Here is a 14580-nt window from a genome sequence, read left to right as displayed (position 1 = left end):
AGTTTGTTAATGTCACACAACTGGGTGGACTCGAGGTGCAGAACTACAATTTTTTTTTAAAACAATTAAAGCCTCCAGCTCCAATCATGTGCTTCTATTAAAAAAAAAAAAACTTTGCTGTGAACGCAGCCTGCTCTCCTCCAATGATAAGACTTGTCTTGACACACCCCCATTGGAATCCGGGGGGCGGGCATAAGGATTGGGGGGGCGGAACCACTGCACCCTGTATGGATGGGTCGCCGCTGAGTTAAAATGCTACTTCTATCAATGATAACAGTTTATTAGCAAGCCTGCTAGTAGCAGACACACACCATTTGGTAGTGCAGAGGTTTCCTATCAGTTTGCCCACCATGCATTGTGTAGAGGTGTGTTGCTACGAGTTACTAACATCCATTCACATCTGCTGCCAGACAGCCATACGTCACACTTGTAGACAATGAAAAGTCTTTTGCTTTGTTTTGTTGTTTTATTTGGGGGATTGAACTTGGTTGGGGGAAGGGGGGAAGGGATACCGGATGCCCATAGAACAAATTGGTATTTGCCATTGTAGCGCCCCCCTACTTTTAGTACGGGCGCCCCCCTACTTTTAGTACGGGCGCCCCCCTACTTTCAGTATTTGTCCTGTAGGTCAGTCTGCGCTCCAAGGATACATTATCACCCCTGGGTGGCAGTTGGCGCTAGAGGGATTCTGGCAGACCCACCTGCTTCCAGCAGCCAAACAGAGGAGTTCTTCCCTCGTTGGGCATGCTGGGGGGGGGATATATCTGTGGCAGCTGCTTTTGGCGGGTTTCTTCTTGCGGGGCCCGAGTTCCAGGTGCGGTACCCACCTTCAGGGTACGTGCGTCCATGGGCCCCGCCACTGTGTCTTGCCATGCTGAGGCCGTGTACAATGCGGAGCCTCCTGCTACTATTGAAATGGGCCCCAGAGACTTGCTGGGTCCCTGTCTTCTGCTAAGAGGATCCTAAGCTGGGAGCTGTGCGATGGGGGATTGGCCCGGGAGAACCTAGAACTAAAGGTTGTCCAGGAGGCCCAGACGAACCATCGGGGATCCGGTCACCACACCGTATGACAGGTATGCTCAAGCTGTCAGTGGGTGACATTGATTGGACTAACTGGGAGGATTTGCTCAAACTGTTCTTTTTCACAAATCCTAAATTGTTCGGCCTGTGGCAGAGGCCTTGAGTCTGGCCTGTGGCAGAGGTCTGTTTCCTCCCAGTGCTTTGTAAGTGACGCTCCGGCTGCCAGGCCTGAGATAACTGCCTGTCCGGGGGCACTTTACCCACCCTTGCTGGGGTGGCGACGAATTGAGCTACACCATTGCTGAGAGCAGGTTTGCTCTCTCTGAATATCCAAAGCCTGATACTAAAAGTTCCTCTACGCTCATCAACCTTCTCTATCGTGTGTCATGTTGATGTTGGCCAGGTTGGGCCTTGGAATAAAGCATTGAAAACTGAATTGGTTTCTGGACACTTGCTCTTTATTTACACTCACAGAAGTCAACCCTAGACCAAGTCAAGAAGGTAACTTAGAAAGCCAGTCCCAAACTAATCAGCGGCTCCTTCGGGGGTGAGCGCTACACGTGGGGGCTCGTCCGGGATCCGGCCGTTGCCACTGACAACCAGAGAAAGTTGAGTGTGATTTACTAAAGGGGCGAAGAGCGTTGAGTGTCCTGTGAAAACTGTTCGGCAGCGAGGGGGTTGACCTTGCACCGCTGAGCCTGGGCGTACGTGCAAATCAGTGCGCGCCAGCAATGTGCCTGGATACGTTTTCCAGGTGGGAGGAGCCACCCTCCCCTGCGTGCAACGTGCGCAGAGATTTTTTGCGCCCAGCAGCAGTTCACTGCCCATCTACCAAAAAGGGAAGAGCCATGTGACAATGTCTACCTTTTTGCAACCAGGGGGCGCTGCCCCGCAACATAGGTCACCCACCCCATCAACCGGAACTTTCAGTATATTCACACCATCCGGGGTGCCGGTGACCGATACGGGTGTCCGCTTATCTGTGCAAGGACAGATTGTTCTCCTGTCAAGTAGAGGAACGGAGATGTTGGGCCTGGCCTGCCCCCGTTGCGGGGACCTATGTGTGAAAGCTCAGCCCTTTGCCAGATGCCAGCGATGCGGGACCTACTTATTCGTGGACGTTTTGCCTACGCGGGCCCCTAAGGAGTATCGGGTGAATTTAGTTACTGCTGCCCTTACTGCAGAGGAGGAACCGATATGGCCGGATTCTTCCCCATCGGTGGAAATTGTGGAACCGAAGGTCTGGGACTCGGATGTGATTTCGGTGTCGTCCACCCTGACCCTACCCTCGGCTGCCTCACCACCTACTTCATTGGAGGTAAGCCTCGGGGAGAGCCCGGATCTGGAAAGTGTCCTGTCTAGTGTGACAAGTTCATCAGATGTGACAAGCACCCAGGGTGATACCCCCTCGGAGATGACCGAAACTTCCTCAGCGGTTTCCGAGTTGCACGAGCCCACCCAAGAGGGGCCTACTGCGGCCTCCCATAACTATGGTCAGGGCCTACTTGCCCAATGCCTCCCAACCGAGTGAACAGGGGGTCTCCCGATTGCCAGGCCCGCCGGCTCACTGCCGGCGGAATAGTGGCGTTTCATAGACTCTAACCCATTGCCGGAGGAGTCTATGGTAGGAGACTATAACCCCTCTAGTCGCCTCCTCGAGCCCTGTCCCCCGTGGCCGCAGGATTTCGAAAAGTCCCATACTTCCGGGGATACTCGGGAAGAAAAGACCCACCCCGGCCGGGGTGAACCCAGCGAAGCCCACCAGCCACCTGAAGGCGCTCTGAAATCGACTTGCGGGGTCGGTGAGTTACATTCTGTGTCTGTTACTATGTTCGCCTACCCCGGCGCCCCATGCCGCTCCTGTTCTGAAGAGAGCACCGGACGCTTTGGTGTTGCCGGGATGTGGTGACCCACATACCCTGCCCAGACTGGCTTACCTACAAGATGTGGTGGACCGGAAGGTCGCTGCCGACTACGGGTATAATTACCCATACTTCCCGCCCCCTCTTCTTTACCGAATTGATCAGGAGAGGGGGGTTTGGTGCCAAGATGCCATTTGGGTGCATTTGAAGGTGCCCCGCATCCTAGGAGGGGCTAACCCGTGGGCGCCTCATTTAAAGACAAGGTTCAAATATTGCTACCGGGATTGGAGCCGGGGCCGACACATCTACCGTGACCGGGTTGTGTTGAAAAGCCCCGGGAAGGAAGACCAGACCTTTGCTGTAAGATCTACTACGTCAAAGGGGGATGTTGTTTGGTTGCCATACCCCCGGTTCTATAAGTAGAACGTATGTGGACTTTGCATGATTTTTTAGCCCTACGAGAATATTGGACAAGGTATGCCCACTCTTTGACTGTGTTTTTTTTCCCAGTTCCCCTATTCCCCCTGCTCCCCCAGAACCACATGGACTTTTTTTTTTCTTTTCTTGTGCAGAACTCTTTGGGGGGTGGGTTCAGTCAGTTAGAGTGGAGGTCTGTCAAAACTTTGAAGGTACAGCATCGGGAGATCTGTTTGAAAGAAGAACTAACTTCTTTCTCTTCCCTTTTTCTTGATTGGTGGACTGTTGCAGTACCAGCGCATTGACCACTAGGGGCAGTGCTCTACACCGTTACTCTAAGGCCGGGTACACACGGACAAACATGTATGGTGAAAGCGGTCCGTCGGACCGTTTCCACCATACATGTCTGCCAGAGGGCTTCTGTACGATGGTTGTACACACCATCGTACAGAAGTCCGCGCGTAAACAATACGCGGGGCGTGTCCGCGGTGTCGCCGCGACAATGACGCGGCGACGTGGGCGGCCCGCCTTTAAAATGCTTCCACGCATGCGTCGAAGTCATTCGACGCATGCGAGGGACGGCGGGCGCCTGGACATGTACGGTAGGTCTGTACTGACGACCGTACATGTCCGAGCGGGCTGAATTCCAGCGGACTGTTTTAAAACAAGTCCAGGAATATTTGTCTGCTGGGAAAAGGCCCGGCGGGCAAATGTTTGCTGGAATTCGGCCCGCTCGCGCCCACACACGACCAAACATGTCTGCTGAAACTGGCCTGCGGGCCAGTTTCAGCAGACATGTTTGCTCGTGAGTATGGGGCCTAAGGGACAATGTTATTACTGATGTTTTTTTTTTTTTTCTTAACGTACCTCTTTGCCAGTACTTACAGGTTTATGCTACTTGGAGGGGATTTCGCGTTAAGGCCTGAGTGTGTAGTCCTGATCCTAAATTGAGAAGTTGTAAATGCAAAATAATGTCACATTGATATGTTAGGATGCATGCTTTGCAATGTTTTTTTTCTATATATCACATGTTTACTTTGTACATACAGTTTTTTTGGACAAACCTGCCATCCATGTCATCCTGTCAAATATGCTTTTATCTCTCTTTCCTACTTTCCTATTTTTGATCAGTATCAGGTCAGCATTCGGGCTTGAATGCTTTGGGACACTGGGGACAGTGTCCATTCAAGTGGGAGGAGTATGTAGCGCCCCCCTACTTTCAGTATGGGCGCTACACTAAAGTTAGTGGGGAATGGGAGGTTTAGTTTTACTCCCATTCACAAATTATGGAAATTCAGGCTGCTGTCAATTCCAGAATTTGTCCTGTAGGTCAGTCTGCGCTCCAGGGGTACGTTATCACCCCTGGGCGGCAGTTGGCGCTAGAGGGATTCTGGCAGACTCACCTGCTCCCAGCAGCCAATCAGAGGAGTTCTTCCCTCGTTGGGCATGCTGGGGGGGATTTATCTGTGGCAGCCGCTTTTGGCGGGTTTCTTCTTGCGGGGCCCGAGTTCCAGGTGCGGTACCCACCTTCAGGGTACGCGCATCCATGGGCCCCGCCACCGTGTCCTGCCATGCTGAGGCTGTGTACCATGCGGAGCCTCCTCCTACTATTAAAAGGGGCCCCAGCGACTTGCTGGGTGCCTGTCTTCTGCTGAGAGGATCCTAAGCTGGGAGCTGTGCGATGGGGGATTGGCCCGGGAGAACCTAGAACTAGAGGTTGTCCAGGAGGCCCAGACGAACCATCGGGGATCCGGTCACCACACCGTATGACAGGTATGCTCAAGCTGTCAGTGGGTGACATTGATTGGACTAACTGGGAGGATTTGCTCAAACTGTTCTTTTTCACAAATCCTAAATTGTTCGGCCTGTGGCAGAGGCCTTGAGGCAGGCCTGTGGCAGAGGTCTGTTTCCTCCCAGTGCTTTGTAAGTGACGCTCCCGCTGCCAGGCCTGAGATAACTGCCTGTCCGGGGGCACTTTACCCACCCTTGCTGGGGTGGCGACAAATTGAGCTACACCATTGCTGAGAGCAGGCTTGCTCTCTCTGAATATCCAAGGCCTGATACTAAAAGTTCCCCTACGCTCATCAACCTTCTCTATTATGTGCCATGTTGATGTTGGCCAGGTTGGGCCTTGGAATAAAGCATTGAAAACTGAATTGGTGTCTGGACACTTGCTCTTTATTTACACTCACAGAAGTCACCCCTAGACCAAGTCAAGAAGGTAACGTAGAAAGCCGGTCCCAAACTATTCAGCGGCTCCTTCGGGGGTGAGTGCTACCCCATGTTAGAGCGGTTTTACATTGACAAATGGTTTACTCATTACCTTTGAAAATGTTATAGCGATTATGCTTATTATCCTTGCATTATCATGAATAGAGAAGATATGGTGGACTCTAATCTTGACAGCGTTACTTCAGACCATTCTCCTCCTCTTCACTCTCCCTGCAGACTTTTACCTCCAGGACACTTCTCCTCCTGCACAACACTTTCCTGTCACAGATTAGACATCCTCTCCCACCATCTTGAACTGACTAGGCCTCACTCTGAATAAGTCCTAGGAGTAGTTTCATTTGATGATTCTTAATAGGCCAGGGGCCTGCAGTACCGCTTCTTGGCAGGCGATTTAATTGTAAAAGATATCTGACGATGGACTACTTTTCCCAGCAAGCCCGACTTGCAAATCCTGCACCCACAGGCTGAAATGATTTGGCACAAAACCCCACAGTCTCTCCTCTGGCTCTGCACTCAGCTCCCCTGGCATGCCTCTTCTAGATTTCCACTGTGCTTCACTCACAATGCCTGCCCTGAGTCCTTCCTACACAGTGCCGTCTTAATAGCATCATGGGCCCCTGGGCAAAGTAATGCTCTGGGGCCCCTACAATGATGACAGTGAAGGTAAACAGACATCAATAGGTAGATTCAGTAAGAGTTAGGCCGGCTTATCAGTAGATAAGCCGACCTAACTCAGAATCTACGCCGACTTATGTTTAAGCGTATGCTCAAACAGAGATACGCTTAAACATATCTAAGATAGAACGGCTTGCGCCGTCCTATCTTAGATTGCAATATTTCGGATTGGCCGCTAGGTGGCGCTTCCATTGCGGTCGGCGTAGAATATGTAAATGAGTTGATACGCCGATTCACGAACGCCGATTCACGCCGTTTACGTAAGAGATAGGCCGCGTAAAGTTAGAGCTAGGCCCTAGTGGAATAACAATGTTAAAGTATGGCCGCCGTTCCCGCCGCGAGATTCAAATTTTTTACGTCGTTTGCGTAAGTCGTCCGCAAATCGGGATTTACGTAGTTTACGTCCACGTCTAAATCAGTAGGCCCGTGCGGCATACTTAGCCGCAATGCACACTGGGAAATGTAGGCGCCCGGCGCATGCGCAGTAAGAAAAAACATAAAAAACGTGAGGTCAAGCCTCATTACCCTAAAACACGCCCCCCTCCAACACATTTGAATTTGGCGCCCTTACGCTCGCCCGCTTTAGGCTACGCCGCCGTATATTAGCAGGCAAGTACATTGAGAATCATTACTTGCCTAGCTAACTTACGGTGGCGTAGCCTAAACACGCTAAGCTACGCCGCTGTAACTATAGGCTCTTGTACCTGAATATACCTATATGTAGGTAGGAGGCAGACTGCCTCCCCTGTGTATCTATCATTCTCAGTGCCATCATGGGGCCCCCAATTTCAGGGCAGCGTGGGCTCGAGGATCAGCTGCTTTGGGGAAAGTGCAGGGGCCCCCCATGCAGCTAGGGCCTGGGAAGTGCCCAGGTGTGCCCTCTCATTAAGACAGCCCTGTTCCTACAGGCCTAGCTCGCAGCATAGGCCTGTCTTAAATTTACTTGCACTGACAGAACCTACAAACACTACACCTCTAGCACCTACCTATGGTAGAGGGTGCTACAATTGCAAAGTGGATATGATGAAAACACCCTGCAATAAATGGATATATGTAAAAAAAAAATATTCTTCCTTTTACAGGGTAATATTATTTATTTATTTTCTTTTAATTAGGGAAAGTTCAAAATGAGATTGAAAAAGTGATTGGATCATCTGTGCCACATACTGGTCACCGTAAGAACATGCCGTACACAGATGCCGTTATTCACGAAATTCAAAGATATGCAAATATTGTTCCAACCAACCTCCCACATGCTACTACTCAAGATGTCAACTTCAAGGGTTACTTTCTTCCAAAAGTAAGAAGCAAATTGTTTCTGCACCTTGTTATTTCATTCTTTACAGGAAATGGAATGAAGATACATCTTCTAGCTTTGAGCCAGGATCTCTGGGGCTGTAGACACGCATCAGATATGTAGGTTGGAACTAGTAGCCGGATTCAGAGAGATCGGCGCATCTATAGATAGGCGTAGCGCATCTCATATGCGATACGCCGTTGTAACATTGAGAGGCAAGTACTGTATTCACAAAGCACTTGCTCCCATATGTGCGCCGGCGTAACGTAAATGGGCCGGCGTAAGCCAGCGTAATTCAAAGTAGGCAGGTAGTGGGCGTGTTGTATTAAAATGAGTCGTGACCCCATGTAAATGCATGGCCGTACGAACGGCGCATGCGCGCGCATGCTCAGAATCACATCGCAAATACTCCCTAAGATACGACGTCTCAATGCGTACGACGTAAACTTAACTTACGCACAGCCCCATTCACGTACGAATTACGTAAACGACGTAAAATCCAACGGCAGTTCCGACGTCCATACCCTAAACGACTTAGACCAGCTATTTGGTGGTTTAACTTTACGCCGGAACAACGCCTTACGTAAACGACGTAAAATACAGCGACGGGTGCAAGTACGTTCGTGAATTGGCATATCTCGCTCATTTACATATTCGACGCGTAAATCAATGGAAGCGCCCCTAGCGGCCAGCGTAAATATGCACCCAAGATACGACGATGTAGGAGACTTACGTCGGTCGTATCTTGCTACAATTCAGGCGTATCTGATTTCGAGAATGAGCGCATAGATACGACGGCGCACATTTGGACTTACGACGGCGTATCAGTAGATACGCCGGCGTAAGTCTACCTGAATCCGGCTATAGGAGTATGATGTGAGGATAGCTAGAGGATGGTGGACTGTACTACACAAATGGTGTTTAATATATGGGTCACTTTACCTAACCACTTAAATACCAGGCACTTTCCCCCTTCCTGCCCAGGACAATTTTTAGCTTTCAGCGCTGTCACACTTTGAATGACAATTGCGCGGTCATGCTACATTGTACCCAAACTAAATGTTTATAATTTTCTTCCCACAAATAGAGCTTTCTTTTGGTGGTATTTAATTACCTCTGCATTTTTTTACTGTTCCGCTATAAACGAAAAAACAATTTAAAAAAAAAACCTGATGAGCACTAATAGCCAGCACTGGCGGCACTGGTAGGCGTCACTGATGGCTCTGATAGGCGTCACTGATGGGCACTGATAGGCGTCACTAATGAGCACTGATAGGTGGCACTGGATAGGCAGCACTGATGAGGAGCTACTGACAGTGGCACTGATTGGCACTTTGGGGCACTGACAGGCATTACTGATGGGGCACTGATTTGAATTTTTTAGGCACTGTTGTGGGCACTGATCGGCACTAACATCCATTTATTATGAGGCACAGGCTGGCAGGTGTTGGGCACTGATTGGCAGATTATGGTCACCTTTTGATGATCAATGTGCTGGTTATCAGCACAGACCCCCCACTGACAGGGAGAGCCGCCGATCGGCTCACCCTTTCAGCCTAAACCAAGGAGAGTCGTTTATTGGCACTTCCTGTTTCACATGATGATCAGCTGTGATTGGTCACAGCTGATCACGTGGTAAGAAGCCCCTGTCAGAGGCTTCATACCATGATCGGAGATGCAGTGTGTCAGACTGACACACAGCACCTCCGATCGCCACGCTGCGCGCCCCCGGCACGCCAAGTCTGTTCAGTTCATCAAGCCCAACCTATGTGTGTGATTATATGTCAGTATTACATTGTATATCCATGTATGTTGTGGCCATTCATGTGCTTATCTAATAGTTTTTTGAGACCACCGCCTGTGGAAGGGAATTTCACATCCTCTTACAGTAAAGAACCCTCTACGCAGTTTAAGGTTAAACCTCTTTTCTTCTAATTTTAATGAGTGGCCATGTGTCTTGTTAAACTCCCTTCCGCAAAAATTGTGGGGTCACCAGTATGGTATTTGTAAATTGAAATCATATCCCTTCTCTAACATCTCTTCTCCAGAGAGAATAAGTTCAGTGCTCATAACCTTTCCTCATAACTAATATCCTCCAGACCCTTTATTAGCTTTGTTGCCCTTCTTTGTAGGGTTGAGCGAACCCGAACTGTAAAGTTCGGGTTCGGTACGGACTTTGTTTTTTTTTGCTCCCGAACCCGAACCCGAATAATTGGAAAAAGTCTGGGTTCGGGTTCGGAGTTCGGGTATGTTTTGGCGCGCTGCACACCATTCGTTTTACTACTGTGACTGGGAACTGATCACAGTCATGCCTACTTATGGCATGGCTGTGATTGGCCAGTGCAGCATGTGACCCAGCATGTGACCGGCCTCTATATTAGATAGAGGCACACAGCACAGATCGTCACTCTGCTTCAGTTATGATAGGGAAAGGCTGCTGAATCTGCTGCTTAGGGAAAGTGTCAGTGAGGTTTGATCCTGCTTCATACATCTGAACAAGCATTCTTTATTCATTGAACTCTGCTCTAGTTATGACAGGGACAGGCTGCTGAATGATTCTTAGGGACAGTGTCAGCGAGGTTTGATCCTGCTTCATACATCTGAACAAGCATTCTTTATTCATTGAACTCTGCTCTAGTTATGACAGGGACAGGCTGCTGAATGATTATTAGGGACAGTGTCAGCGAGGTTTGATCCTGCTTCATACATCTGAACAAGCATTCTTTATTCATTGAACTCTGCTCTAGTAATGATAGGGAAAGGCTGCTGACTGATTCTTAGGGACAGTGTCAGACAGTTGTGACATCTGCTTCATATAGTACATTGCTTAGGGCTGGGTTACCTGCTTCTTGCTACAGGGTAGAGAAATATATAGGTGAATCTCTGCCCATTTCACCAGCACTCTACCTGTCCTCTGTCATATACTGTGTGTGCAGTACAATTGTTTAGGGCTGGGTTACCTGCTTCTTGCTACAGGGTAGAGAAATATATAGGTGAATCTCTGCCCATTTCACCAGCACTCTACCTGTCCCCTGTGATATACTGTCTGTGCAGAACATTGTTTAGGGCTGGCTTCCTGCCTATTGCTATAGGTAGAGAAATATATAGGTGAATCTCTTCCTATTTCACCAGCTTACACTATTTTTGTATTTAAAATTTCTCAAAATTAGGGCAAGACCTTAAATTTGAGAAATATATAGGTAAATCTCTGCCCATTTCACCAGCACACCACCAGTACATTGTTTAGGGCTGGGTTCCTGCTTCTTGCTATAGGTAGAGAAATATATAGGTGAATCTCTGCCTATTTCACCATATTACACTATTGTTAGCCCCAGAACCTGTGTAATTACTCTGTGTTCTGGTTTAAAGGGATGAGGTAGCAACCCTAGATCTTTCTCACTCTTTTGGGGTTTACCCTAATTTAAAAAATACATATATTAAAAACCAAAACCTGCTGTGTTGGCTACCTCCTCCTCCTCCTCTACCGCCGCTTCCACCTACACCGCCACATCCACCTCAACCTCCTAATACATATGGACTTCATCCTCCTAGGTCAAAATGATTTTTTTTTTATGTTTTATTTTATGTTATTTTGAGTTATTTCCCTATCCACATTTATTTTAAGAGTAACTGCCATGCTGTTTCCGACATTTTGCAAAATTATTATTTTTTTTATGTTATTTTGAGTTCTTTCCCTATCCACATTTATTTTCAGAGTACTTGCCATGCTCTTCCCGACATTTTGCAAAATGTTTATTTTTAATTTTTTTATTTTTTTTTAATGCCATTTTGAGTTATTTCCCTATCCACATTTATTTTCAGAGTACTTGCCATGCTCTTCCCGACATTTTGCTGCCATTTGCAGCCCTCCAGCCCTTTCACTTTTGTAGTCAAAAGTCCGGTCCCCATTGACTTCAATGGGGTTCGGGTCCGGGGTCAAAGTCCGGGTTCGGGTTCGGTCCCGAACCCAAACTTTTTTTTCAAAGTCCGGGTTCGGGTCCTAACCCGAACATCCAAGTGTCCGCTCAACCCTACTTCTTTGTACTCTCTCCATTTCCAGTACATGCTTCCTGAGGACCGGTGCCCAGAACTGTACAGCATACTCTAGGTGCGGCTGGACCAGAGTCTTGTAGATTGGGAGAATTATTGTAATATGTTTTGAGTTGATCCCCTTTTTAATGACTGACAATATTCTGTTTGCTTTGTTAGCAGCAGCTTGCCATTGCTGAGCCTATCATCTACTAGAACCTCCAGGTCCTTTTCCATCCTAGATTCCCCCAGAGGTTCTCCCCCCAGAGTATTGATTGCATTCATATGTTTGCCACCCAAATGCAAATGCTTATTTGGGTGAACGGGTACAAATTCTCACAAACTCCAAAATCTTGTTGGAAAGCATTCCCTCATTAGAGGTCATTAGAGACACAAATAAAAAAAGGAACATTGGGAGGGGTGGGGGGGTGGAGTGTTGATTAACAATTTTCAATGAATTGTATGCAATAGATAGGTGAAATTGTATGGCCTCTAAAATATCAATTATTTTCACAGGAATAGCCAACAGGTCCTGATTGACTTTTTTCAACATGAAGAGTCAGATTGTTGTAGGCAATTATATTGTTCCACAAGACAATAGTTTTGACTAAAACATAGAATAAAATAAAAGAGTAAATCAAAAACAGATGGCCAACATTAGTCTACTGAGGCAATCAACTTAAGCCTTGTACACAGGATCGGATTTCCATCGGACAAAGCGTAGGACCTTTGTCTGAAGGGCGTTGGCCGTGAACTTGTATGGCATACAAACGGCAAAGAATTGTTGGCCAACAAACAGGAAATTACGTGTTTTTTCAGCTTTTTAGCGCCACCCTTTGGGCAACTTCTGCTAATGTTGTGTTATGGTTAGCATTGCTTCTGAGCATGCGTGTTTGTACTTTGGATTTTTTTCCACACACGATCGGATAATCATGCTATCCCACACTTGTTTTGTCGGAGATTCCGACAATAATTGTCTGATGGAGCATACAAACGGTCGGATTATGTGACAACATCCTGCCATCACACAATTCCCATCAGAAAATCTGATCGTGTGTACGAGGCTTAAGACATATCCATAGAAAAATCGACTTTGTTGGACTACTTTGTATAGTATTATAATACTGTTTAATTAAATGCTAATATTTTTCAGGGGACATATGTACTTCCATTGCTAACATCTGTGCTGTTTGACGAGGCCCACTTTAAAAAACCAAAAGAGTTTTATCCTGAACATTTTCTGGATGATAGTGGAAGTTTTTTGAAGAAAGAAGCCTTCATGCCATTTTCAGCTGGTAAGAAAAAGCTAATGTTTATTTTAGTTTTTATTTTCCTGGCTCCCCTCCCCCCCATCAACATTGGAGTTTGCATACAGACCACACTATGTACTTCACACAGCAAAAATCCAGTGAATTTAAGGGACAGCCCAGAGACAGTATACAGTGGAACCTTGGTTAACGAGTAACGCGGTTAACAAGCGTTTTGAAAGACGAGCAACTTTTTTCTTTTTTTAATCGTGACTCGGTTTGCGAGTGTTGTCTCACAAAATGAGCAGAATTCAAGCTAATGGGGTGTGCAGTACCTCATTTATCCAGAGGGGCTGGGGCGCTGGTGACACTCGGAATGGTTTGGAGCCATTCGGAAATACTTGGAAGCACTCAGAAATACTCAGTTCCCGAGTGTTCCCGAGCCTTTCCGAGGGTTTTCGCGTTTAGCCGAGCTGTCCCCGAGTATTTCCGAGGCTCTCCCGCGTCCCCCACCTCTGGCCACATGCGGTATTGCATGCAACAGAAATCATTGTGGAACAAATTATCTTTGTTTCCATTGACTTCTATGGGGAAACTTGCTTTGATATGCGGAACAGACTATGCTCTTAATCCAAGGTTCCGCTGTCCGGGGAATTTACTAAACTGGAGAGTGCAAGTTTTTTTTTTTTTGTGAAAGCCTAATTGAACAAGCTAAAATGGACACTACGAGATGCCCACAGTGTGCCGCAAAATCAAAGTAATGCTTTGCACGATCGGGATTCCCGGCGGTAAAAAGTCTGCTGGGAATCTGGGGGGGGGGGGGGGGGGGACCGAGAACCTGCTTGGTAACTTTTCCTGTGTACACACCAGAAGTTTTCCACTCTGGAAAACTGAGGTGAGAGCTTTGGCCGGGAATCCTGGCTGTGAGTATGCTCCACCGCAGTGTTTCCCATAGGGAAACTGCCGGGAAAACAGGTTTGTCTGTTTGCAAGTTCTACAAAACAACACCAACATTTTAAAGTGTTACTAAACACACAACAGTAAAGTCAGTCTGTATATGCAGTAAAGCGTGCTTGTTATACTCACTGTGGAACCTTGGGGGTTAATCCTCCATATTGTGTTAAAAGTCTGATCCTGTCTTCTCTGATCCTTCCCTTCTTCCACGGTCCCCAAACCATATTCTGATAGAACAGAGCCCTAGGAGGCACTCTGCACATGCTCAGTTTGGTGTGTATTGCTAGAAAGGTTTTTTTTTTTTGGGAGGGTGAATGTGATCAGCACAGGGCCAATTGCCCCTGTCCAGACAGAGGGTCAGGGGTCCTGACGCCTCATAGGACAATCAGAGTAGAATACCAACTCCTCCTACAAGCTTTAACCAGACACTGACAGAAGTCACAAGACTGTTCTAACTGTTGATGAGAAAAGGTATTTAGCAGTTTATATTTCCCCCCCAAAAATATGCATTTCCATGTTTTGTGCACCAGATATAGTGATTGTGAAAAACATATTCTAAAACCTTAAAATGAGTGTAATAAAATATAAGCAGTGCTGTAAACAATGTAAGATGAAATATCCGTTTTCACAGGTATTCTTAAATAACACTAATGTTCATAAACATCACCATGTGACAAAAGTGAATATGTGCACAAATTCCAAAATATATATATATAAATGTCAGCTGTAAAAAATGCTAATGTCGCCCTTCCTTCAACGTTAGCACGGCTTAGCGCTTTAGGATGCAACCTTGAGATAATCCAGCGACAGACTGTCGGGTATGATAAAAATTGCAGCAGCTGCTTAA

General features: G+C 47.3%; 1 protein-coding gene across 1 annotated transcript in view; it reads left to right on the top strand.

The window, feature by feature from the left end:
• LOC120935604 (cytochrome P450 2C5-like) overlaps positions 1-14378 on the top strand; it is a 56803-nt gene extending 42425 nt beyond the window's left edge. Inside the window, exons 8-10 of the mRNA XM_040347652.1 lie at positions 7322-7506; positions 12686-12974; positions 14365-14378. Coding sequence (XP_040203586.1) covers positions 7322-7506; positions 12686-12974; positions 14365-14378 — 488 coding nt within the window. The remainder of the gene's footprint in view (positions 1-7321; positions 7507-12685; positions 12975-14364) is intronic.
• Positions 14379-14580: the final 202 nt, after the last annotated feature.

The sequence above is a fragment of the Rana temporaria genome, chromosome 4 (assembly GCF_905171775.1).
Source record: "Rana temporaria chromosome 4, aRanTem1.1, whole genome shotgun sequence".
Taxonomy (NCBI): domain Eukaryota; kingdom Metazoa; phylum Chordata; class Amphibia; order Anura; family Ranidae; genus Rana; species Rana temporaria.
Note: the sequence above shows the minus strand (reverse complement) of the source record. Positions and strands in the feature narration are given on the sequence as shown.